The 27,287-nt window shown below is 50.9% G+C and overlaps 1 protein-coding gene across 1 annotated transcript; it reads left to right on the top strand.

The window, feature by feature from the left end:
* The first annotated feature begins 19,878 nt into the window (after nucleotides 1-19,878).
* On the top strand, nucleotides 19,879-24,519 carry Nxph3 (neurexophilin 3). Its single transcript, XM_008838313.3, has 2 exons — nucleotides 19,879-20,287; nucleotides 22,829-24,519. Exons 1-2 carry the CDS (start codon nucleotides 20,234-20,236, stop codon nucleotides 23,531-23,533), a joined length of 759 nt encoding a protein of 252 aa, XP_008836535.1. The 5' UTR covers nucleotides 19,879-20,233; the 3' UTR covers nucleotides 23,534-24,519.
* Nucleotides 24,520-27,287: the final 2,768 nt, after the last annotated feature.

Consider the following 27,287-nt stretch of genomic DNA (forward strand, 5'->3'; position numbering starts at 1 on the left):
CAGAGATATTGTTGTCTCACTTTGCAGGTAGGGAAAGTGAGGCTCAGAAGATATAGGGGCTTCCTTTCCATAGTTACACAGTAAACGAGTATTCAAGTTTAGACTTGAACTTGGCAGGGTCTTAACCACCATGCCTTCCTGTCATCCAGGCCTGGGTCAGGATGGACAGCCCCAGGCATGATCAGATACCTAACCCAGGACTTGCTGGTTTGGTGTGTCTGTACAGGTCCTTGCCACTCCCTAGGTCCCTGTCACATGGACCCAGCAACTGATGATGGCCTGGGGCATCTGAAGAGGAGTTGCCCATTGGCCTGATGCCTACAGCTGACAGAAAACAGGAAGGCATATGGACAATAAGAAGGGATGAGGTCCTGGGGTGGGGTCTTTGCACTGGTCCCAGGTGCTGGTCTTTTGGCCTTTCCAACACATCCATTCAGCCTCTCAAGTGCCTGGCTGCAGACACTTTCCACTCCACATGCCACACAACTGAGGATACTGGGTGCTCTTCCTGGGAGGCTGGCCCTGGGACTACAGTTCCCAGCAACCCCAGTGGTCTGGCCTCACTCCTGTCAATCCTCCTGTATTGTGACCCTGGGCAACAGCCTAACAGGGCCTGGGGCATCAGAGAGCCTGAGAGGCAGGGGCACGTGGGTTCTCTTGGTATATGGGCACTAGACAGGCTGGGGTGGCTCCTCCAAGTCACAAGGCAAGCCCGGAGCTTAGCCATCAGGATCCCAGGATGTTCTACTGCTAGCCTGGTCCCATCAGTGTTCTTAGTCAACCCTAAGGAAGGTAGCCCAGATGGTCAAACCCCCAGGAGGGACGAACAAGCAACTGAGAGGTAGCAGAGCTTCCTTTGACCTTGGGACAAAACAGACACCCAAGGGCAGGGATGTAACTCAGTTGGTAGAGCACTTGCCTAGCATGCAAGAAGCTCTGCGTTCAATCACCAGAATGGCATAAAACCAGGTATTGCAACATCAGGCCTGCAATCCCAGCACTTGGGAGGTAGAGGAGGGAGTATCAAGGCCTGGGACTGCAGAGCCAGTGACATATGGGCAACAGGGAAGGCAGTGAAGGAAGGCACTAGAGTGAGAAATGGGGACTGATTCAGCTCATAATGTCCCCCAGCCACTCCTAGCCACCCGAGTGTGGGGAGCTGTTGGGGAATAGGGAAGCAGGGAGGGTGCTCCCTAAGAAAGCCTTGGGGAGACTGCATTCACAGAGGATTGTCCAGGGATGGTCTCGCCTTAGGGTCACATGCTAAAGCGAGGTCAGTCCTGATACGCACCAGGTAGCAGCCCTCCCTCTTTCCCCATTGTGGGAGAGGATCTGTTAGGGGCTGTGGTTCTCACCCCAGCTGTCCTGCAGCTGGGGAGGAGAGGGACACCGTCTGTGCTGGGAACTAGAAGGCCATGATAGAGCATAGGCTTGTGCAAGAGAACCACCAGAACGGGAGGGACGGTGACTGACCCTCCTTCGGGGCACAGCGCACAAGGGTTTTTTAACTACCGCGAGATTCAGATGGACACCAAGAAATAGCGGCAGAAGCACAGATTGCTGGACAAAAAGAGAGGAGGAACTTGGCTGTGAAACTCCCAGCGGAGGCAGGGGCATGGAAAGAACGACTTCTGAATAGGCTCCTGACCCAGCCTCATCTATTTCATCCAAAGCAGCAGATGCTTGAGTGCTTCGGGACACTCTGGCGCGACCAGAGTGGTAAAGACAGGGATGGGGCAGGAGGCAAGCCCCCAGCAAGCCGGGCGCAGAGCTCGATGCCGCGGCGTCGCAGCGCCCTCTGCTGGCCAGAGGCGGAGCCGCCCGCTTGGAGCCTCTGTGACAGGGACCTGGCCCCAACCCCTTTCCACGGGACTCTTGTGCCAACTCTTATTTTATTGCTGGAAAAACGAAGTCCAAAAGGCTCTGGAGCCAGGGACTGGACCATAGGCTATGGCAGTGTCACAGGATAGCCGGCCCTTGTCACCCACCACCAGCCACACTCCCCACCAGCCTCCCCAAAATAACCCCACGTGAAGCCGACTGTATAAATACAGATTCTAGGGCCGCAAGTCCCATCTCTACCTCCCACACCTCCTAGCAGACCTCGGCCCCGCAGTCTTTTCTACCACCTCCCTCTCTTCCCCCATCCCTCCATTCCCGCATCCCCTTAAGCGCTCTTCATCCCTCCAAACCCATGGCCTCAGGAGACACCTCCCCCGACACACACCTCCTGCTCCTTTCTTGTTTTGTCCCCAGGAAATGAAAACTTTAATTTCTTTTTTTATTAACTTTATTGGATTTTCTTTTTAATTATAAACCATAGTACTACATGTTCTTTATAACCACCTAAACAAACCATAGGTGTCTAAAGACAGTTGTTGGTCTCTGCTGTTCTTCAACTCACAACTGGGATCAGGATGCTGCCGGAGGCTGCTCCACTTAATGCTTCTAGACAGCCAGAGGGTCAACAGAGGCACCCACTGCTGTCTGGGTCCAGAGGCTAGTGGAGAAGGGGAAGAAAGTTTCCAATAGTTTGGAATTCTCTGAGAAAACTAGAGCAGATAGATGGGTGAAAGAGACAGGACCTGGAGCAGGGACTGCCCAGGTCTACCTGCCTAGAAGTAAGCACTACCCACCTGGCCTGGGCCCTCTTATGTTAATTAACAATGAAGAAAATGCCCCACAGACATGGCCACAGGCCAATCTGATGGAGCTGAGGGTCCCTCTTCCCAAGTAGAGGAAATGGTGACTAAATGTAACATGGATCCGGAACTGAAGAGAGATACTATGTACAAACCAAGACAATTTGAACCAATTATGAACGTTAAACATAATATATCGACACTGGCTCATCACTTGCAGCAAATAAATCATGTTGGCATAAATTGTTCTTGATGGGGTGATGAGGTATGCTGGGAATTCTCTGTGCTAGCTACTCGATTGTTTGCTTTTTTGTTGCTGTTGGTTTTGTTTTCTTCTTCTGTAAGAGCAGAGGTATTCTAAAAACTGAAGTCCATTAATTTAAAGAAACACTTAATTTTACCTTTTTGTCTTTTGAAACAGAGACTCACTACATAGACCAGGCTGATCTAGAACTTGCAATGATCCTCCTGTCTCTGCCTCCTGAGTGCTAAGACTACAGGTATGCTCTACCACACCTGGCTGTCCATTTGGCGCTCTCTCTCTCTCTCTCTCTCTCTCTCTCTCTCTCTCTCCCTCCCTCTCCCTCTCCCTCTCTCTCTCTCGTGTTATAGGTGTTTTGTTTTGTTTTGTTTTAGTTTTGGTCTTTTTGAGACAGGGTCTCCCTGTAGCTCCAGCTGGCCTGGAACTTGCTATGTAGACCAGGCTGACCTACATTTCACAGATACACCTGCCTCTGCTTCTTGAGTGCTGGAACTAAAGGCATGTGCCACCACACCTGGTGCTGTCCTTTTGTTTTTTAATACACATATCTCATCCATTGTTTTAAATTGTGTTTCTCTGACTTTTGTAAGGTAGAATCTCTTCCTGTATATCTTCTGCAACAGCTTATGCCTCTGCCTGATTTTTATGTTTTACCTTTTATTGGAGTTTTAAAAAATTATTTATTTATTTTATTCTTATTTATGTGTAGGGGTGTTTTGTCTGCATATATGTAAGTGTATCACATTTGTCCAATGTCCTCGGAGGCCAGAAGAGGGTGTCAGATCCCCTTGAAGTGGAGATGTGGATGGTTATTAGCTGCCATATGGGCACTGGGAACACAACCTGGGTCCTCTGCAAGAGCAGCCAGTGCTCTTAACCACTGAGCCATTTCTCCAGCCCCCTTATTTTTTTTATTTTATTTATTATTTTTATTTTATGTGTATGTATATATTGCCTGCATGTAGGTAAGTGCACCTGTGTTGTGCAGTGCCCACGGAGGACAGAAGAAGCTGTCAGATCCCCTGGAACTGGAGTCATGGACAGTTGTTAGCTGCCATGTGGGTGCTGGGAATCTAACCCGGGTCCTCTGGTTTTTTTAAGGAAGTGATATTAATTCTTTGTTATATATGCTGCAGATATATTTTTAAAGATTGACTTATTTTATGTGTATGGGTTTTTTTAAAGATTTATTCTTTTTTTAATTTTTATTATTTTTATTTTTTATGCATATGAGCGTATTGCCTGCATGTATGTGAGTGCACCAGTGTCATGCAATGCTGCAGAGGTCAGAAGAGGGCTTCAGATTCCCCTGAAACTGGAGTTAAGGATGGTTCGTAGCCACCATGCAGATGCTGGGAATTGAACCTGGGTGCTCTGCAAGAGCAGTCAGTGCTCTTAACCGCTGAGCCATCTCTCCAGCCCCAAGATTTATTCTTTAACATGTGTATGAAGGGGTTGTACACCTGTGAGTGCAGGTGCTTGTGGAGACCAGAAGAGGGTATCAGATCCCCTGGAGCTGGAGTTACAAGTGATTGTGAGTTGCCCAGTGTAGGTGCTAGGAACCAAACTCGAGTCCTCTGCAAGAGAAGTACATGTTCTTAAGAACTGAGCTATCTCTCCAGCCCCATGTGTTGCTGTTTTGCCTGCATGCATGTCTGTGCACTACATACATAACTGGTGTCCACAGAGGCCAGAAGGTGTCAGATCGCTGGAAGTTATGGACAGTTTTTAGCCACCATGTGGGTCCTGGGAACTGAACCTGGGTCCACCATAAGAGCAGCCAGTGCTCTTAACCGCTGAGCCATCTCTCCAGCCCCTGCAGTTATTTTTTTTCAGTCGATTGCTGTTTTTATTTTGTTTATGGAATCTTGTGTCATTCAAATAAATTTTCATAACCAATCTCCCCCTTCCCCCTTGTGCTGCTTGGTTATCTGACTTACGTAAGAAGAATATCTTAGCCAGGCATACTGGTACATGCCTTTAATTCCAGCACTCAGGAGACAGAGGTAGGTGGATCTCTGTGAGATTGAGGTCAACCTGGCCTATATAGGGAGTTCCAGGCCAGCTGGGGCTAGGAAGACCCTGTCTCAAAAACCAAAACAATACAAAACAAAAACAAGAAGAGGAGGACGAGGAGGAGGAGGACAAAGAGGAAGAAGAGGAAGGTTTTTTGAGTCAGGTGTGGTAGCCCACATCTGCAATCCCTGAACTTGGGAGGTAGAAGCAGGAGGATCAGTAGTTCAAGCACATAGTGAATTCTAGACCAGCCCGGACTATATAAGGCCCGGTCTCAAAAAAACAAAAACAGGGACTGGGGAGATGGCTCAGAGGTTAAGAGCACTGGCTTCTCTTGCAGAGAACCTGGGTTCAGTTCCCAGCACACATATAGGGGCTAACAATCGTGTAACTCCAGTTCTAGGGGGATTTGATGCACTCCTTTACCCTCTGCAGGCACTGCATGAACATGGTGCACTTACATGAATGTAGGCAAGACACTCATAACACAAAAAATACAAATTAATTAATTAAAAACAAAAACAGGGGTCTAGGGAGATGGCTCAGTTGGTAAAGTACTTGAAAGCATGAATCCCCTATGTAAAAACCTAGGTATTGTGGCCTGAGTGTGCAATCTCAGAGCTGGGAAAGCAAAGACAGAAGATCCCTGGGGCTTGTTGGCCATTCAGTCTAGTGGAATTAGCAAGCCCCAGGTCCCAGAGAGAAATCTTGTATAAAAGGCACAATCCTTAATAATCCAAGCACTCAGTAGGCAAAAGCAGAGGCAGGGGATCTCTGGAAATATGAGGCCAGCCTTGTCTACACAGGGAGTTCCAGGCCAACCAAGGATACAAAGTGAGACCCTATCTCAAAAAACCAAACCAACCAACTGAACAACAAAAACCAAGTTAGATTCCTGAGAATGATACTGGAGGTTGGCCTCTAGCCTCTTCTGCACTTACACACCTGTATGCAAGTATGCACTTGCTCTCTCTCTCTCTCTCTCTCTCTCTCTCTCTCTCTCTCTCTCTGTGTGTGTGTGTGTGTGTGTGTGTGTGTGTGCATGTGCATCTCAAAAAAAGAAAAAGAGCTATTTTATCCCCCAGGTTAATAAAATTAATTAATCTTCTAGATTTTCTTCTAATGTTTTTAGCTTCTTCTGATACATTTAGTTTTTTTGTTTTGTTTTGTTTTTGTTTTTGTTTTTGGTCTTTTTGAGACAGAGTCTCCCTGTAGCCCCAGCTGGGCTGGAACTATGTAGACCAGGCTGGCTTTGAACTCACAGGTATCCACCTGCCTCTGCCTCCCAAGTGCTGGGACTAAAGGTGAGCTCTAGGTCTTTAAGGCCCCTAGGATCTGTTTTGTAGGAGGTGTCAGATGTTGGGGGAGGGTGTTGCAGGCATTTGACTTCATTTTCTGCCAGATGGATCACAATATGGTAGCCTTATTTACTAAAGAAATTGACTTCCCCTAGACCGACAGACATTTCCTTTTGACAGTAGATTGCTCCAGGAAGCATCTTCCTCAGTTTCCCCTGCTGCCACTAACAGTTGAAAAACCTACGTCTGCCATCTCTATAAAGGTTACACCCACTCCACACACAGACATGGAACCCACCTTACTTGTCCTGGCCTCCCACAGAACTCATTCACAGCTCATGTTTTTATTGAGCTCCTCCCCGATGTTAGAAGTTGGACCAGAAAAGCCCATCCCTGTACATGTCTAGTTCATAGTGGAGACCTCAAGGGGAGGAAGGAGAGCCCAGAACAGGTATGCTTAGGGTAAGGGATTCTGGTCCAGTGGTGGTAGGGCTGCCCTTTCCATTTCAGAAAAGCCTTGGTTTGGGGCAGGTGAGATGGCTCAGTGAGTAAAAGTTCTTGCTGCCAAGGCTGACGACGTAAGTCCAATCCCAGGGACCCACTTGGTGGAAGAACAGAACTGACTCCTACAGGTTGTCCTCAGACCTCCATATGGGTATCCTGGTGTGCATACACCCGCCCTACATACATGTGCACACACACACACATACACACACGTATACACACATGTACACACACACACACACACACAGTCCAAAGGAGAAAAAAGGCTTTAGTTTCCTTTCTGGTTTAGTTTCTCTTGCTGTGATAAAACAGACCGAAAACAACTTTGGTAGGAAAAGGTTTATTTCAGTTTACAGGTTACTGTCCATTATCAAGGGAAGCCAGGGCAGGAGCTTAAGGCAGGCATCTGGAAGCAGGAACTGAAGCAGAGCCCTTGGAGGAGTACTGCTTGCTGGCTTGCTCAGCTACCTTTCTTTTTTTAATATTTTGTTTATTATTTTTATTTTATGTGTATGAGGGTATTGCCTGCATGTATGTGAGTGCACCCGTGTCGTGCAATGCCACAGAGGTCAGAAGAAGTTTCGGATTCCCCTGGAACTGGAGTTAAGGACGGTTCGTAGCCGCCATGTGGTTGCTGGGGATCGAACCCAGGTCCTCTGCAAGAGCAGTCAGTGCTCTTAACTGCTGAGCCATCTCTCCAGCCCATCAGCTACCTTTCTTATACAGCCCAACCCCACCTGTCCAGGGATAGTACCACCCACAGTGGGCTGGGCTTTCCTACATCACTTGGCATCCATGAAAATGCCCAGCGACATGGCCTCAGGCCAATCTAATGGAGGAAATTCCTCAACTGAGATTTCCTTCTCAGGTGTGTCTAGGTCTTTGTCAAGTTCACAAAAACAAAAATTATGACTGTTTCCTTCCTGTTGGAATCTGCACCAACATTTATTGTAATTTGTCTTTCTTGATGGCTGTCATTCTCTGAGGTGGGATAGAATATCAATATCATTTTTGTTTCTCTGATGGCAGAGGTCGAACATTTTTTCGTATCTTTATTGGCCATTTGTATTTCATTTTTGTTTTAGGTTTGGGGTGTTTTGTTGTTTTTGTTTCTTGGTTTGCTTGCTTTTTGAGACAGGATCTCACTATGTAACCCCAGCTGGCCTGGAACTTGTTTTGTAGACCAGACTGGCTTCAAACTCACAGAGATCTGCCTGCCTCTGCCTCTTAAGTGCTAAGATTAAAGGCATGTAACAATATACCACCATGCCCAGCCCTGTTTTAGTTTTTGGGGTTTTTAAAAAAAATATTTCATTTTGCTGGGTATAGTAGCATTTGGGAGGCAGAGGCAGGAAGATCTCTGTGAGTTTGAGACCAGCCTGGTCTACATAGCAAGTTCCAGGCCAGGTGGGCTACAGGGAGACCCTGCCTCAAAAAGACCCAGAAAAGTTTTTATTATTTTTTATTTTATGTGTATGAATGTACTGCCTGCCTGTAAGTGCACCCAAGTCATGAAATGCTCTCAGAGGTCAGAAGAGGGTGTTGGATTCCTCTGGAACTGGAGTTACAGATGGTTGTTAGCTGCCATGTGGGTGCTAGGAATTGAACCTGGATCCTCCCAAGAGCAGCCAGTGCTCAGTCTCAGATCTTATCTTAACCACTGAGCCATCTCTCCAGCCCCCTTGTTTTAGTTTCTTATTACATTTATCTATTTATCGTGGTGGGGGGAACATGTACGCATGCCATGGCACATATGTGGAGGTCAGAGGGCAATTTGTGGGAGTTAGTTCTCTCCTTCCACCATGGGGGTCCAAGGGATCAAACTCAGGCTGTCAGGTTTGGCAGCAGGTGCCTTTACCCACTGAGCCATTTCACCCGCACCAAACCAAGGCTTTTCTAAAATGGAAAGGGCAGCCGTGCCACACATCATCTGAGAACTGTCTGCTCATTTCATTAGCTCATTTGTTGACTGGCTTGTTTGTGGGTTTGGTGTTTAGTTTTTTGAGTTCTTTGTATCGTCTAGATATTAACCCTGTCAGTTGTTGAGCTAGCAAAGATCTTCTTCCATGCTCTAGGAGTCTCTTCACTTGATTAACTATTTCATTTGCTGAGCAGTTTTGAAGTTCAAGAAATCCCATTTTCCAACTGTTAGAGCTGTTTCCAGAGTGAATGCTTGTCTATGATGATATCTTGAAGTGTTTTCCCTATTTTTTTCCTCTAACCTTTCAGAGTCTCGGGCCTTATATTAATTAAGGTCTTTGATCCATTTGGGGTTGATTTTCATTTAGGGACAGCTAGCTTAATTCTTCTACTTTTGAATATCCAGTTTTGTTCGCACCATTTTTGAAGAGGTTGTCTTTTTTCCAATGTATATTTTTAGTGTCTTTGTCAAAATCAGGCAGCCGTGGCTGTGTGGGTTGACATCTAGATCCTCTGTTCTATTCCATTGATCTTTGTGTCTGTTTTCGTGCCAGTACCATGCTGGTTTTCTTACTACGGCTCTGTAGTGCAACTTGAAGTCAAGTAACTAGTTCTGGCACTGTGGAAATCAGTATGGAGGTTCCCCAAAAACCTAAAAATAGACTACCAGGGAAGCCACAGCTGGGCCTTTACCTAGAATCTCCAAGTCAACATATCACAGAGATATTTACATATCAATGTTTACTGCAACCCTGCTCACAACAGCTAAGTTATGGAACCAACCTAGGAGTCTATCAACAGAGAAATGGAGACATAAAATGTGGTTCATGGGGCTGGAGAGATGGCTCAGTGGTTAAGAGCGAGGCTACTCTTATAGAGTATACCCAGGTACGATTCCCAGCACCCACATGGCAACTAACAACTGTTCATAACACCAGTTCTAGGGAATCCAACACCCTCCTCTGACATCCCAGGGCATTGCATGACACAGGTTCACCTTCTACCATGCAAGCAATATACTCATATATACAAAAAATAAATTAAAAAATAATAAAATATTTTAAAATGTGGTTTATATACATAATAGAATTTTTCTCAACCATAAAGAAGAATGAAGTTATGTTGGTTTCAGGAAAATGGTCACAACTGGAGATAAATCATATTGCCAGTCTCAGGAAGACAAATATTACATTTTCTATAATTTGTGGTCTAAGCTTTGTGCCTACATAAAATTCTATATGTAAGTTGACACAAAGGTAGAAGTAAAACTGTCTCGGAGAACAAAGCAGGAGAAGAAGAAAGAGGAGAGTATTAGGGCAAGGCGGGGAAACAAAGTATATTACATAATTATATAATTACAGACTTACATGAAATGGCCTTATGTAACCCTATATAATGACAAGAAAAGCCATGAGACAATCAAGTCCTGAGTGAGGTTTTACTTCCAAAAGTGAACAGGTGTATGCCCATCAGCCAAGCAGGATGGGGTCCAGTAGAGGGCACTGCATGGGCAAAGTCAGGGAGGGCCTGGGGGAACTGCTAACGGCTCAGAGGCCAGACAGAGCAGTGAGGGGAGGGCAGGAAACTGGAGCTGCTCTCTAAGTGAACTGGGCCACAGCATCTGGAAGCAAGCAGCTGTCATATGCAATCTTCCTTGTCCACTTGACTGAGGTAGAGTTCCCTAGGAGGCACAACTCTGGATGTGTCTGTGACTCCACTCTGAATGTAACAGCACCATCTGGTGGGCTGGGGTCCCAGACTGAATAAAAAGGAGAAAGGGAGCTGAGTACCGCGTTCATCTCTCTCTGCTTCCTGACTGTGGACACACTATGATGGGCTGCCTCAGCTCCTACTGCCCTTATGCTATACCTGAGCCATTAGTGGTCTTTTTTTATTATTAGGTATTTTGACACAACAACAAGAAAAGCTTTTAACACAGCAGCTAAAGACATCCTGTCTCCTGAGAAGGAAGTGCTATGGCATAACCCATATGCACGTCAGTGTCAACCTATGCTGCCAGGTACTCAGTACTTTTCTTCTAGTTAATCACTATCACCCATTCACCACAATTTCATTATTTGTTTGTATATTTATTTATGTAATGGGTTTGTTTGTTTGGTCTTTTTGAGACAGGGTCTCTCTGTAGCCCCAGCTGACCTGGAACTCACTATGTAGACCAGGCTGAACTCACAGAGATCCTCCTGCCTCTGCCTCCTGAGTGCTGGGACTACAGGCATGTGCCACCATGCCCAGCTTAGTGTCTTTTTCTTTAGACAAGAACTCTCTAAATAGCCCAGGCTGACCTCAAGCTCCCAATCCTCTTGCCTCAGCCTTCCAAATGCTGGGATTATATTTTACAGTACCATGCCCAGTGCAAAACAAATTTCTTTTAAGGAGATACTTCATGTCGCAAGTAGAAAAATCAATATTCATTGTCATAAATAAAACAAAAGTAAAGCCTGCTGGGCCTGGTGCCTCATGTCTTTAATCCCAGTACTCAGGAGACAGAGGCAGACAGAGCTCTGTGAGTTTGAGACCAACCTGTTCTACATAGAGAGTTCCAGGTCAATTGGGGCTACAGGGAGACCCTGTCTCAAAAAGACAAATAGTAATAATAATAATAATTTTTTAAAGTAAAGCCTTGGAGCTGGAGAGATGGCTCAGCAGTTAAAAACACTGTTCTTGCAGAAGACTCAGGTTCGAATCCCAGCACCCACATGGCAGCTAACAACTGTCTGTAACTCCAGTTCCAGGGGATCTGATGGCCTCTTCTGTCCTCCACGGGCATTGCATGACATGGGTGCACTTACCTACATTCAGGTATAACACTCATACGCATAAAATAAAACAATAAATAAAATATATTTTTTTAAAAGTAAAGCCCTAACACCTTTAATCCCAGAGGCAGGCAGATCTCTGTGAGTTCAAGGCCAGCCTGGTCTACATAGTGAGTTCCAGGACAGCTGGGGCTACAGGGAGACTCTGTCTCAAAAAGACTGAAAAAAATAAAAGGGCTGGAGAGATGGCTCAGTGGTTAAAAGTGAGTATTGCTCCTGTAGGGGACCAGAGTTCTGGCAGCAGATTGGTTTGGTTCCCACCATCCACATCAGGTGGCTCACAACCACCTATAACTCCAGCTCCAAGGCATCCAACACCCTCTTCTGACCTCCAAGGGCACCTTCACTCACACACACATACCCATACACAAACACACACATATACATAATAAAAATAAACATTTTAAAAACATATTTCTATTAAAATTTTTAATGTTCTGGACTGGTGAGGCAGTGTGCCGGATAGCTTTAGTTGTCAACTGGACACACCTGGAAAGAGGAAATCTCAATTGAGACATTACCTGTAGCCATGTCTGTGAGGCAGTTTCAATTGCTAGTTGATGTGGGAGAGCTCAGTCCATGGTGGACAGTCCCACCCCTGGGCAGGTGCTCCTGGGTTGTATAAGAATACAGGCTGAGGGGGCTGGAGAGATGGATCAGCAGTTAAGATCATTGACTGTTCTTGCAGAGGGTCCCGGTTGAGGATCCCGGTTCAGTTCCCAGCAACCGCCGTGGTAGCTAACAACTGTCCATAATTCTAAATCCAGGGGATCCAATGCCCTCTTCTGATCTCCACAGGCATTGCAATGGCATGGGTGTACTTACATATATGTAAAAATAGACACCTAAAATAAACACATACTCATACACATAAACGTTATAAATAGGTGCCGGGTGTGGTGGCGCATGCATTTAATCCCAGCACTTGGGAGGCAGAGGCAGGCAGATCTTTGTGAGTTCAAGGTCAACCTGGTCTACATAGTGAGTCCCAGGACAGCTGGGACTATAGGGAGACCCTGTCTCAAAAAAAAAAAAAGTTACAAATATTTTTTATTTTATTTCATTTTTGTCTTTTTTTCCCAAGTAGCCCAGGGTTGATTGGGGCAGAAAAGTCAGGTTCTTGTGGTGGCATCTTTCCTGCCACCTCTCCCTTCATCTTCTTCTGGTCCTTTAGCCCCCCTGGCCATAGCTGATGCTCCAGGTTGTTGGCCTGGGGTCATTTTCAGACTTGTGGCCATCCCTAGGCTGGTTGGTCTCTGCCCCATTTACTGTCATTGAAATTTTGGGCGCTGGAACACCAGAGAGGGAACAATGTAGATGCCAAATAATTTATAGGGATCAAACCTGGGAAGCCTTCCCTCTAAAGCCCCTGGGGTCTCTGGCTACCACCCACAGCCTTGCCCCTTCCTCAGTCCCTAAACATCCTCTACAGAATCTCTGATAGGATTTGGGATCAACGATCCTAGATATCATCTGCCCAGTAGAAGTCCAGGTCAGGGGTACTCTGGGGAGCCCCTGTGCCTCCCCAATCCCCCGGAAAGTGTCTGCTGCTCCCTGGGACCACCACCCAAGAGTGCCCAGATGAGCTAGCTGGCAAGGAAGCACGAGCTGAAGGCGCAGTGATTCTTCATTCAGCCACCAGGCGTCGCTACCGGCTTGGAAATGGAAGGCGCAGCCGGGCGTGTCTGCAAGCTTGGGGACAGTGGGCTCCTAGAATTGTAGAAGGCCTGGCAGGTGGCCTTAGGTGATACCCCCGCCCCCCAGAAGAGAGGACTTCATCTCTGGAGGCTGCTACAACTTGGAGCCTGGCCACAATGTTCAGGGGAGGTCCAATGGGGCTCGCGCTCATGAAGTGGGCCCGTTGTGACTACTACTCACGAGGCAGCTCCAAAGACACAAACGGCGGGGGCGGGGGGGTCCTCAGCACCCACCCTGCCCGCCACCCCCATGCAAAGAAGCAGAACTTCTCTCCACAGGTGTTATAGTGATCCATTTCACAAATGAAGAATCCCCAGATGCTCGAAGACCATCCATCCGCCATCCTCCCTGTGCTGCCTCCTATGAGCTCCCAGCAGGACAGTGACACCTGAAAATCTGTGCTTGGTTGGGTATATCAGAATATTACAATAATTAGCACTTATTGAGCACTTACTGTCTGCCAGACACAGAAACTGTTATTACCGGGGCTGGAGAGTTGGCTCCGTGGTTAAGAGCACTGGTTGCTCTTGCAGAGGATCAGGGTTTGATTCCCAGCACCCACAAGGAGGTTAACAACCGTCTGTAATTCCAGTTCCAGGGAATCTGACACCTCTTCTGCATGCAGCCAAAACCCTCACATACATAAAAGAAACTGTTATTACCTCCATAAAGAACAGAGACTTGAAATAATCTGCCCAAGACAGTGGAAAAATCAAGGCTAGGAACCTGGCGATTAGGCCCCAGAGCTCAAGTGCCCATCTCCAAGTAGCACCATTTTGGGGCTAATGTGGGGGTAAGATACAAGATCTTATTTAACCTAAGCTGACCTCGAACTCGATATGTAGTGAGGATGGCCTTGAACGTCTGAGCCTCCTGCATTCACCTCCCAAGTGTGGCCATTCGTTTTTCAGTCAATGCCTCTGCCTTTCTGAAAATTCCCACCAGGTGGCGCGCTGACCCCACTCGCCTCCTTGCACCACACCCGCACTGTCTCTCCATCGACCCCTGAGGCGCTCTAGTTAACCACAGTGACTTTGGTCCAGCCGACAGGTGGCGGAGGGGGTAGCCACTGACCTGGTGCCAGGTGTTGGTTCCTTGCCAGCTGCCTGCCTTAGCAGCCTTGCTCAGGCCCAGTTTTTTCTCCCCTCTGCTCCACACTTCCCAAGACGCTGAAATGTAGCAGAAGAGCTCTACCACTCCTTTGTTCACTGTTTACAAAGCACTTTCTGAGCTACACCCAGACAAAGACTTAGAGAGAGCCTGAAGCTCTCCACATCCACAAGAAGCTGAGACCCAGGAAGAGGCAAGACCACCCAAGATGGCTGGGTGGGACCTCAGAGCCAGACTTCCAAGCTACAGCTGCTAGACTATGTTTCTTCAAGTTCTTTCAGAATGGATGGTGAGGGCCTGTGCAATATTCAAAGCCACTTCTGAGGCCTGAGCCCTCACAGTTTGGGATATTATGTTTCTTTCTAGGCCTTCCAGGTCAGGGATTCCCGGGTGTCCCCCTGGTTCCCATGTCCCCCACTGGAGTCCCCACTGTGCACCCATCCTGGCTCTCTTCCCTTTGTCAGCAATTCCCACTCTCCCTGGGATGAACCTCCAGGCTCATAGGCCTACTGTTTAACCTCCACCCTGCATCTGTTTTCAGTGCCTGAGTCCCAAAAACCTCACAGGCACCTCCCCAAACCTGTATTCCCCAGGCCAGAGAGCTAGAGGTCAGTTTTGATGCTTTGTCTCCCATGTCCTTGAATCTAACCCCTCTGCTCCTCCTCTTAGACACTTTTCCCAGTCTTCCTCTCCTGTCCCCATTACCCTTTTCTCACATCCCTATCTCTGCCCTAGTTCAGGTTCCCATCACCTCCCAGCTCTTCCCAGCTCACCAGCCTCTAAAAAGACCAAGATGGCCTTCCTGGTGCTGTCTCCAGAGTGCAAAGCAAAAACCAAAGACACCAAGCCCCCACCCCCCAGTGAAACACATGGCAAAGTCCTACACCTCCACATGCTAGTTGCCACCCCCATCCACTGTTGCACCGCATCTCTTCTTTTTGGTCCACTCTCATTGTCTTCCCCAGACTTGCCTCCTCCAACTCCTCATGCACTAAGACGTCTAGGCTCTGACCCCTGGTACATAAGGACCTTCCTCCCCTCCTCTTTCTTGGAACTGGTCTTCTCCCATGCTTCTTGTCAGTGTCTCAGAGCCTGGGCATTCCATCTTAGACATTCCACCTGTCTCTCTCCTAGCCCACATCCTTCATGCAAATGAGGACTGTGGTCTCCTGTCCAGATCCATACCGCACACCCAGCCCGGGCTAGACATAAAAGTAGACACTTGATAACTATTCATGGAACAAATGACTCTTTTATCTGGTCCCCTTCAGAACCCCACTCCCAGGCTCTCTTTCATCTGTGGCTTTTCCCCAAGCTGCTTCATCTGCCTGGAAGGCTCTTTCCTTCCCCTCCTGATCCACACATCATTTCCCACTCATCTCTCTAAGATCCATGCTTCCCCACACCCCCCATTTTGAGTATGGTTTCCCCTCTGGGCCTCCCTAATATCCTATACATAATGCTCTATCCTAACACTTTAAAATTGCAAACTGCCAGCTAAACATGAGAGGTTATTGACAATTATGAACTTGTCTCACCTCTCCCCAGACTTCTCCAGTCAGTAGGCTCAAGATAGACTCACTGTCTATCTGCCCTTCAGTCAGAAACTCCATCTTCCATTCGTTTGCTGAGCACAGATCAGGGACCCACTGTGCTGTTCTACTGTGGCTGTACTGTGGGAGGAGGCCAGCCACATAGATAGGATTCTTCTAGAAGCAGGTGAGGGCATGAGGAGGTGCTGAGCAAATATCCAACCAGGCCCTTACCAGGTGGCATGTGGATACAGACAAGGCTGGGGGCTTCAGGCCTAGTGCAGTCATCCCTGCTCCCTTCTTTAAGCACCTAATGTGTGCAAAGGATGGTGGGGAAAGGGCTTGGGCATACAGAGAGGTGAGTCTGAGTGGCAGGCACACCCTAGGCATCATTGCCTGTGCTGCTGTCATGGCGCTCTGTTCAGTATGCAATGTGTCTGGCCTGCCCTTTGATGGAGGGCTTTCAATGCACCCAGGGGTTGCTTTTTCTCTCTCCCTTGCCAGGTCCCTCTATTCCTTTGTGTTATGGATTATGTACTCTTTCCTGACATCCCCTACTCCAGAGCTTTCCTTTTCTTTTTGAGACAGTCTCAGGTAGCCCAGGCTGGCTTTGAAATCACTGTGTAGCTATATTGCTGAGGGTGGCCTTGAACTTCTGATCTTCCTGCCTCTAAATCCCAAGTGCTGGAATTATAGGTGAACACCACAATGCTGGGTTTATGGGGTGCCAGGACTTTGTGCATACTAGGCAAGCACTCTATCAACGGAGTTATATCCCCAGCTTTTCAAAGAGATGGTTAAAGATCACCTCTGTGTACCCTAGTTGGGGGACAGGGTCTTGTGAAATGTGTGGCCCTGGGTTCCCATCTCCCCAGCGGGGAAGGTTAGAATGTGCATAGCAGTGGCTAGCCCCATGACCCCTCTGCTTCCCACCCTCAGGTGAGAGTTCCTGCTCCTGCAGCTTCCAGAATCGGCCCCATGCACACGTTGCCCTGATTGCTTGCTCTGCCCAGGAGGGTCCTTTGCCCAGTTTTTTGTTGTTGTTGTTTTGTTTCTTGTTTGTTTGTTGCTTTTATTGAGATAAGAGCTCCCCGAAGCCCCAGCTGGCCTAGAACTCACTATGTAGAGTAAGCCAGCCTCGATTTCTACCTCTTATGCTGGTATTAAAGGCATGTGTCACCACTTTCAGCTCTTTTGCCCACTTTTAAAAAGCCAGGGTTGCCGGCCATGGTGGTACACGCCTTTAATCCCAGCACTCAGGAGGCAGAGGTAGGTAGATCTCTGTGAGTTAAAGGCCAGCCTTGTCTACATAATATACATAATAGTTTCAGGCCAGCTGGGGTTACAAGGAGACCCTTTTTCTGGAAAAAAAAAAAAAGAAAAAAGGAAAATAAATAAATAAAATGCCAGGGTGCTTACATCTCCTGCAGCAGACCTCAGGTTAGACTTTCTACTGCCTTTCACTGGCCAACAGCACCCAGATTTGTCACGGACAAAGCTGAACCCTCTAAGATATCACTCTCCCCCTAGTCTGTCATCCAGCTGTTACCCCAGGGGCATCCATTTCTCCCTCTCTGCTTGCCTCACCTCAGCAACAACCAAAATCTCATGTGTTTTTTCATGTTTCCTGCAAAGGATATCTTCATGCCCCCTAACCCCAGTCTTCTAATTGCCTCCTTCCCCTGCCTCTCTCGATAGATGTTCCTCTTTCTAGTGAATTCTCCAAAATGCAAATTGGACCGTAATCAGCCCCTTAAAACCCTTCCAGTGTTCCTCATAAACAAGAGTCCAGACCCCTAGAGCTGACATATAAGGCCTCCAATGGTTGGTCCTTGCCTCCCTTCTTTCCCCGGAAAGGGCGTTCCCAGAATAGCAAACAAGCTGCTCCCAGTTCTAGCCTCAGGAAGAGCCTTTGCCAACCCACTGCTCCTCATCTCCAGGGCATGACCTCCCCTAAAAAGTCAGCCCTGCCGATCCCCCCTCTTCCCCAGCACTTCTAGAACGCCTTATGGGGGCTGTGTTATTCCACTCACCACAGTGAGTTGTAATGATCGATTTTCACACACTGGCTGAGGAGATCCTTGAGGGCAGGGACGGTGTCCCATTCATCTCTGTATCCTAGCCTCTGGCCTGGAGCCTGGCACTCAGGACAGGCTGGGCTAGTGGCTGATGGATGAACGCAAAGGAGAAACTTAAAGGAAGTGAGAGCCAGGAGTGACCAAGATGGGAGTGAGGGCAAGCCTGGCAGGAAGAGCAGCCAGAGCAAATGTGTGGGAGGTGTAAAAGCAAAGTAAGCCCTTCCTTTTGTTACACTCCCACATGCCTGCCCACCATGGTGCCTGCACTTTGTTTGCACACTGCATCTCCCTTCCCTCTCGAAATACCAGATCAGAAAACTGCCATCAGAGAGCCGAAGCAACCTACCCAAGGTCACACAGCAGGTCCCGGTCTGGAGTAGAATATAGAACCATCTGGCTTGAAAACAGTGCTGGTTCTGCAGGGCCACACTACTCTCCCAGGGACAAGACCTGTAATGGACAAGGAGTGGGCCCAGCTATGCCTCTGCCTAGATGAGAGCCAGCACTAGCTGCCCACGCTCAGATCAACAGCTTCTTCCTCCCAGCTGGACCAGAGGCTCCCAGGCCAGACAAAAATATACCTGTTCCTTCCTCCTCCCCTGGCTTGGGGTCTTTGAGCTAGCACACACACCACACACACCTGAAAGAGCAGTTACTGCCCTAGGAAGGCCCAGGTGCCCAGAAGCAGGGGGCTCAGGGAGGCTGCCTGGGTTCTGCAGTCTCTCCTTCTCACTTGGCCCAGGCTGGTATTAAGATTCATCTGCATTCCCCATGCACTGCCTGGCAGATGGTGGGGGAGGCAGCTAGATGTGAGCTGGGGGTGGGGGTTGGGGGGCTACAGGCAGGGACCACACTGGACCTCAGAGGGCCACAGAGTAGAGTGCCCATGCTGTTCTACAGGCCCAGCCCAGGCTGGGGCTACTCGAGAAGCTGGGGCACCTCCTCACTCTCACAAGTCTCTAAGGGGTACTAGGATTGATCTTTTGTTTTTCTAAAGACTGAAGAGGCTCTAGAGAGCTAAGGAGACTTGGCCATCAGGAGTGAGTGTGATGGAGAGTGGGCCTTTGGGAAATCTGTTGGAGCTTGTTTTTTCTTACCCTGGAGGGCAACCTGGGACCCCACTGGGATGGGACCCTCCTCAGCCTGGTGAGCCCCTGTGTCACAGGAAATGAGTAGAGAAGAATGGAGGGACAGCCTCCAGTGAGGCCTTGTTCACCCCACCCACTCCGGTATTCCTCAAGAGGTTCACCCTTACTCCAGCCCCAGAATCCAGCCCAGTGCCTAGTGGTTTTTTTCAGCCCAGAGTTTCAACCAAATGCTTCCCAGTGATTGCTCTAAGGTCCTAAGATTTTCTGAGGAAAGGAACAGACGTGCCAAGGATAAGGATGCAGGCTAGACACTTGGAGGAACTTCCGTCAGTACCTCATTAAGTCTTGCAGTGAGACATGGATTGACAGCTTAGATAAGCTATAGAAGATGTGAAGATGTCCTTGAGCCCTTAGAATGGAACTGGGCAAAACTGTCTCCCCAAATTTCAGAACTCCCAGGGATGGGGGTAGGGCAGCAGATTTCAGGTGCCCGCTACTGAAAAACAGGCCCGCTGCCAGAAGTGCAGAGAAGCTGGTGTCCCCATTCACGTTTCTCCCAGCCTCCCGCTTCCTCTCCCAGAGCTTCTCTGTCCACCTCCTGCTCTCTTTGCTGGAAAGTCAGCGTCCCAGGTTCCCGGACTGCGGGCCGGCAGGGGAGGAGTTAACTCCGGAGGTACCGACTGGGCTCACCATACCTGCTACCGCCGCCGCCGCCAGTGGGAGGGACGAGGAAGCGGGAGCCGCCTGGGCGCCAGGAGCGCTCCAGTCTGGCGGGGCGCTGCGCGGGGAGCGGGCGGCCGCGGCTCTGCGAGGCCCGGGGCGTCCGCCAGGGGGCGCGCCGCGACGGGGCGGGAGGGGCCGTCTGGTCTGAAGAATTAGCACCGGGTACGGGCGCGCGCGCAGGTCTCCAGCACATCTGGGAGAGCCGAGCCTCTGGAAGCCAGAAGGGCGCTGAGCGCCTGTCTGGAGTGGCGGAGCCACCGCGCAGCTGGAGCCCCTTCGAGACGCTCGGGACGCGCATCTGGGACTGGGAGCCGGGGCCACGCCGCGCACAGCAGTACGCGGGGAGGGGGCGGCGGCTGCACAGCTGGACCGAAGGGGGCGGGGTCGGTCCTGGGCGGCAGGCTGAAGGGAGGGCCGCGAGCCGCGGGGGACTGGAGCATGGGACAGCGCGTCTGAAGGAGCAGTCCCGGGGAGCCAGGGACCCCGAAAGGAAAAGAGAGGAAGGGGCGAGAGCAGAGGAGGAAGATGCAACTGACCCGCTGCTGCTTCGTGTTCCTAGTGCAGGGCAGCCTCTATCTGGTGAGTGGTCCACCCGGAGCGACGCAGGGCGGGGGCCCAAGGATGGGGAGAGCGCGGGAAGCTGCTGAGCCCTGAAACTTTCTCCCTCCCCCCCCGCCCCCGGCATCCCGGGGATGCAGGCGACACTGGAGGCTGGGGAGAGGGCGGGTCCGAGGCCGGAGGCCGGACTGGAAGGGTTAATAGGGGCGGGGAGAAGGTGCTGAGCTGGCCCACCCACTCCGCGGCTGGTGGCGGGAGGTGCGACTGGCACTAGGGAAAAGGCCCCCGGAACCCAGTCGCCAAGGATCACCCGACCTCCTGTAGCATCCCAGGACCCACGGAACGGGGGTGGGGTGGGTGACCTGCCAGGTCAGGGGACGCGGGCTTCTCCCCAGACCCCTGGGGCCCAGAGAGCCGCTGGCTCCAGGGGCCCCAGCGCGTCAAGCCGGTGCTAGCGGGGGTCGGCCCCCGCGTCCCTGACTCCTGCCGTCCCTCCCGCTCCCTCCCTCCTCGCCTGTTGTTTTCCTCGCCTCTCCCGGCTGCGCGCAGCCGGAGCCCCACAGGACCTGGGCTGGCGGCTCCCGCCCCGGGCGCTCGCAGCCGCTGAGCGGAGCGCCCAGAGCCAGCTCCCCAGGTGCCGACCCGCGGTTTCCCAGGGGCCTAGGACACGCTGGAACCCAACCCCGGCCCCAGCTCAGAGCTAAACTCCCCTGCGACCCATGTCCGGCGCCCCACACCCGCCCCAGCCCCAGTCTGTCCTGGAGAAGCCTCAGTGCCACAGCTGGATCTGCCCCCTTCCGCAAAACAATCCCAGTTGACTACTCCCCTACTCCACTATGAGGAAGCCCTTCCCTGCTTGGCCCTTACCCTTGACCCTGTTCCCTATTCCTCAACCATTCAGCTGTGAACACCCGGGTCAATTATACACAGGCGGGCAGCCCTGTACCAAGCCTTCCTGCCTGCCCTTCTCCACCCTGGGGGCACTGGGGACTTGGCAGGCAGGGCTAACCTTGACTGTGGGACAGAGACTGGCCTGGTCACTGCACATAGCCACAGGCACAGCCAAGGCCAGAACAAACGGCCTGAAGTCCAAACCCCTTTGAAGCCTCCTACCCCAACCCCTCTGGCATTCCTCAGCCCCACCCATGTCACCACCAAGCCAGTTGCTGCCTCTGAGCTGGTGCCCTTGCGCTGGTGACATGACATACTGGTGAGAACTCACTGTCCGAAACCAAGCAAACACACAACCAGGCCACTGATCTCAGGGAGCTGGCAACCTCCCTGTTGCCCTGCTGAGCCCTGCTGGCTGTCCCCAGCCTCCTCCAGGAAGCCTTTCTAAACTGTGACCTGTCACCATAGCTGAGTCTGTGGAGGCAGGACAAGCCCTGGCAGAATTTGACAGGACATTCCAGGTGGGAATGAAACTTGGATAAAAGTCTTTTGCAAAGGCACATCTTGTCTGTGAGGCCAGAGTGTGTGGTGCCATGGAAGGACTGACACTGTGGCCTTGGCCTTGTAGTGATGTAAATCCCACATTTTGTTGCCCTCACCTATGAAATAGGACTGATAAGAAATGGTCCTTTGGCCGGGCATGGTGGCACATGCCTTTAATCTCAGCACTCCAAAGGCAGAGGGCCAGCCTGGTCTACATAGCACATTCCAGGCCAGCTGAGACCCAGTCTCAAAAAAACCAAAAGAAAAGAAAGAAAGAAAGAAAGAAAGAAAGAAAGAAAGAAAGAAAGAAAGAAATGGTCCATCATGTAAGTACTGCTTTGGCATGTCATCATCACCAGTGTTCCTCAGAGAAGGGTTTTGCTTCCACACAGTTGGCCATGCTGGGTGTGGCATTCATGTCTGGTCTCCTCATCCTCAAAAAACCTGAACTGAACTGGTAATTGACTAGGATTCTCATTAAGTTCTGGATTCATATTTTATTGGCTTGCTATCTTTGCCTTTAAAGGCAGCAGTTATCCTAGACCAGGACTGGTGTCTCACTCAGTGGACTAGGATGTCCTAAAAGTCAGGAGCTGTGCCTCTGCTGTTGACAGGGAGCTCCTAGGATAGGGATGGGGCTCCCCAAAATAACTCAGGGCTCCCTAAAATGACTCAGGCCCGTGGAGGACAAAGACTGTGAAGCTTGGACATTTCAGCAGTGGGGACTCTGTCTCTCCCTTCAGACTGGGGGCTTCTGCCATCAGATGTTTTCTCAAGATCAGAAACTCAGTCTTTCCATCCACTAAGGCCTCATCTGTCTCTGATGCCCTAGTCCATGGGAGAGAATTCCTGACCATCCTTCCGGATTTTGAATAGCAGCGAGACAGGACAATAAGAGGACTGTGGGTGACTCAAGTATCATAGAAGAGGGGACTGTGACAGAGCCAGGGTGAACACCTGACTCCAGCATAAGGGGACAACAGCAGATACCCCTCAGCCCGGCCTGAGTCAGAGTAGAAGGGACAGGGACAGAGACAACATAGCTGGTGGTGGGGTGCTGGGCCAGATCTCAGATCTTGGGGTCCTCTGGGGACCGGGCTCTAATTCTCTTTCCAAATCCCTCCATAGGTCATCTGTGGTCAGGATGATGGTCCCCCTGGCTCAGAGGACCCTGAGCATGATGACCATGAGGGCCAGCCTCGGCCCAGGGTACCTCGGAAGCGAGGCCACATCTCACCTAAGTCCCGCCCCTTGGCCAATTCCACACTCCTAGGGCTGCTGGCTCCACCTGGGGAGGCTTGGGGTGTTCTTGGGCAGCCCCCCAACCGCCCTAAGCAAAGCCCCCCACCTGCAACCAAGGTGAAGAAAATATTTGGATGGGGTGACTTCTACTCCAACATCAAGACAGTGGCCCTGAACCTGCTTGTCACTGGAAAGATCGTGGACCACGGCAACGGGACCTTCAGCGTCCACTTCCGCCACAATGCCACAGGCCAAGGTAACATCTCTATCAGCCTCGTGCCCCCCAGCAAAGCTGTGGAGTTCCACCAGGAACAGCAGATTTTCATTGAAGCCAAGGCCTCCAAAATCTTCAACTGCCGGATGGAGTGGGAGAAGGTAGAACGGGGCCGCCAGACCTCGCTCTGTACCCACGACCCAGCCAAGATCTGCTCCCGAGACCATGCTCAAAGCTCAGCCACCTGGAGCTGCTCCCAGCCCTTCAAAGTCGTGTGCGTCTACATCGCCTTCTACAGTACGGACTATCGACTGGTGCAGAAGGTGTGCCCAGATTACAACTACCACAGCGATACCCCTTACTACCCATCTGGGTGACCTGGGCAGGCCACAGAGGTCTGTGCAGGAGGTTGTCTGGCTGGACACTGGGTAGGGAAGGGATGGGCCCCAGGCAGGGAGGGGGTGGAGAGGAGGAGAGGCCAGGTGGGTCCAGGCCAGACCTCAAGTGTTGGGGAAGGGTCCCCAGCTCTGGCCCCAACCTGTTGCTAGATTGTGGTTGCTATGGAAGAGGAGCCAGCTCTGGGCAGCCTTACAGGGCTTTCCCACTGAGCTGTAGCCAATGCTGGGTTCTGAGGCCCCTGGGCAGGCAGGCCAGGTAGTCCCAGATAAAGCCATGGAGAACACCGTAACCCTTGGCTTTTCCCCTTTCATCCCAAGAGAGGACAGCACCAGACAGGAGAGTCCATCTGTGTAGGCACTAGATAGGCAACTTAGGATAGATGGCTGAGCTGCTTCCTGGGGGCCAGTGGTGGGCAACCCCGACACCCCCACCCCTCCACCCCCCCACCCCCTGCACTGAGGCTGAAGTGGTAATCGTACCCCCACCCTTGGCCCTTTGCTGTCTTGACAAATAAATCATGGGTCACCAGTCAGGCCACCCCTTTACAAAATCCCCTCTCCCACCAGCACGCTATGCTCCTGCCACCCTCTTGCTGATGGCACATCCATCCTTCAGCTGAGGCAGGACTATTAGGTCCTCTTAGCATGAAGGCCACAAGCAGAAGCCTGCCTGTGTGCTGTGTCTGTCATCTGCCCTTCCCCCTGCTGAGAACGGTTCCTCAACAGCCAGCCCCTCAAGTCAGACTGAAGCTTTCTGGAATAGGGATGGGGCCTCCTTCTTTGGGTCATGGGGCTACAAGCTGAGTGGGGTGCAGGAGGCTGGACTGTGTGGCCATGCTGGAACTGTTCCATAGTGTCTTCTGTGGTTAGGGGGAGGGGTGGGAAGTCTTGTGAAATGCCCTGTCACTTCTGTGTTCAGAGTCTTGTCTGTGGAGCAGGGAATAAAGCTTTCCCAGGGCACTGTATTTTTGTCTGGGGAGAAGAACCTGGGACCCCTGTCTGGTCAGTATTTCCCAAATAGGGACCAGAACTGCAGACCTCCATCAGCCACCAGAGCTGGGGCTCACTGAAGCTTCTGGGTTGCCCTCTTTTGCAAGTGTCAGATCCAGCGCCAGATGCCCAAACACCCTGTGCCTGGTGCTTATGGAGCTGGGGGAGTGGGGGGGTGGCACCTGCAAAAGCAGCTTAGGAAGAAGACTAAGTAAGGGGAGAATAGGCCAAATCGTCACCCTCCTGATCCTCCCTGAATTGCCATCTGTAGGCCCTTGCAGGAGGCAGTTATAGATGTCCAGTGTTGTACCCAGTTCTGCCAGTATTTTCCTGTGTGGCCTTGGCCAAGTTCATTGTCCTTGCTGGCCTCTTTCAGTTTCTTCCTCTATCTCATGAGTTACTTGAGCCCATGAGAATCACCCAGAAGCCCACACAGCTTTCTGGGTCTTGCCTAATTCAGCAGGTATGAGTGGGGCCTGAGGCACTGCATCTGTAGCCTGGGCCCAAGTAGATGCTGACATGCTTTGAAAACTGCCCAATGACCTCTAAGCAATCTTGCTTGGCTCCCGCTCCTGAGAGTGAAGAGATTCCTCCCTGCTCTCTCCAGCTGTGACTCCCATCTGCCTCTTGGGGGAGAAGGAACAGGCTGAGGTGGCATGGGGACGCAATGTGGCATGACAGTAGCCACTTCCTCCTCCAACTGGGGACAACCAGAATTACTGGATACTTGGGGATCCTTGACCTTTGGGCCTCAGTGAAGGGAAGACTGGAGCCCCTGCCACAGTGTCCCCTCTTGTCCACTCTCTTTGGAGGTCAGTGCTCAGGTCCCTTGGGGCCCTTTTGGCAGTATAGCCATAGTGAGAAGAGTTCTGGGGTGAAGGTTAATGACCTGAACACTCTGTCTTAGCCCCCTGCCCACCAGCACTGAGCCTAGAGTCATCCCCACCCTCTGCAGTACACAGCTAAGGGGTTTGGAAGCCACCTGGCTGCAGCCCCACCTTATGTGAAGTGACCTAGAAACAAGATGTCTTGGGGGGCCACACTCCCTTTTCAGTTTTGCCCTGCTTCATCTTGGAGCCATTTCTCCAGAGCAGACTCAAGACACTCCCACCCCCACACAGCTCACTCCTGCCTCACTCTCTGAACAGGTGATTAGAGTTAGAGAGACCTAGGTTGTGGCTCTCACCCAGAGAGGCCTTGGCTGCTAGAACCCAGAGGGATCTCCTACCTGTGCCTCTCATCAAAAACTGTTCCAGGGCAATTGCCACAGGACTGTGGGGTCTGGAGGAAGAAGCAGCAACTGTGGGGCAACCCCATCCCCACCTTTGTGTGAACACTGAACTCTGACCTGCCCCCTCCTACTCCTCTCCTGTGGTGAGCCAGCTGCGGCCGACAGCTGGAGGGCCCGGCCTTCCCAGCACACAGTGCTGCCTGCACAGGGGGTGGGTTCATTCTAATAACTTCATTTCACCCTCATGCACACTCTGCCTCTTCTTTCCTGCCTTTCTGCCTTCTCCAGCAACCAGGCTGTTCTCAGCTCAGATCTGGATAACAGATTTCCTCCCAAATCCTAACTCCTTGGAGGAGTCCTCTGGTCTCTCTTGTTCTTACCAGATATTTCTTGGTCCCTCTTGGTACTCAGAAAGGCAGCAGGTCCACCCAACTTCCGTGGCTAAGAAGACACACTTCTGCCCTTCTGAGCAACATCTGTGACATCTCAGTTAGAGATGGACTTCAGGCCCCACAGGCACCCTGACCTCTCACCCTGGTCTTTGGGAACACCCAAGACTGATTCTTCTTAAAGGAACTCTAAGACAAAACTGGGGTCTTTGGCTTCCCCACACCACCTTCAAGGCAGTCTGCAACATCCTCAGGCCATTTGGGGGTCATGCTGTTGGTCTTTACTGCCCCTCATCCACTCAACCAGGCAGGGATCTTGTCTCCCCCATAGAGTTAAGCCTCTAGAGCAAGCCTACCAAACCAAGGGTTCTTTGAGGACATGACTTGGGTCTCTCCATCAGAGCATGAGGGCACCTGGGATGGGGGCTGTGCCTCCCTCAACAGATTGAATGCTCTCTGGGGAGGGGCTGGGTGTCACTTCAGACTGAGGGTTCCTGGGGCAGAGACTGCACCTCCCCAGCAGACTATAGTCTCCCAGTCTCCCTGAGAGCAGGAGCTGCACTGTGGATGAAAGAGAACCACCCTTTTCTGAACAGCAGGACACCTGGAGTCGCCTTACTCTTTGACTCTGCATGGAGGTGCTGCCTGGTTTCGGTACTGCGTGACCTTCTCTGCAGTTCATGAAGACAGCAGAAGGTCCACCGGCAGGAAAGCCAAGTCCTCCTTTCGATGAAGCTTAAGGCAAAGGCAAATGGGTTTCTGGTCCCTCCTCCCTCTCTTTCATTCTCCTTCCCTAGATGAGCAAGCGGGAACTGAGTCACCCCCTTCACCATCCTTGGCAGGAATGCTGATGACCTTGCATGTGGCAGACTCCTGTGGCGAGGCCCATTGCTCAGAGATGCATGAGGTGGGTGGGTGGAGAGGGAAGCTGGAGGAAGGGGTTTATGGGGGTGGAGGCAGCTGAAGGTCACAGGGTGACCAGGGACTTGATCATCGAGTGGGCATGTGCAAGGGTTTGAGGGAGACATAATGAACCAGTTGCTCTGAGTTGGGAAGTGATCCAATGTCATGGCTGGGAGTGGGAGAGAGAAATGTTACTTCCGAAGACTCTGAGTCTTGTGGT

Source organism: Nannospalax galili, unplaced genomic scaffold (assembly GCF_000622305.1).
Source record: "Nannospalax galili isolate Female #2095 unplaced genomic scaffold, S.galili_v1.0 scaffold95, whole genome shotgun sequence".
NCBI lineage: Eukaryota > Metazoa > Chordata > Mammalia > Rodentia > Spalacidae > Nannospalax > Nannospalax galili.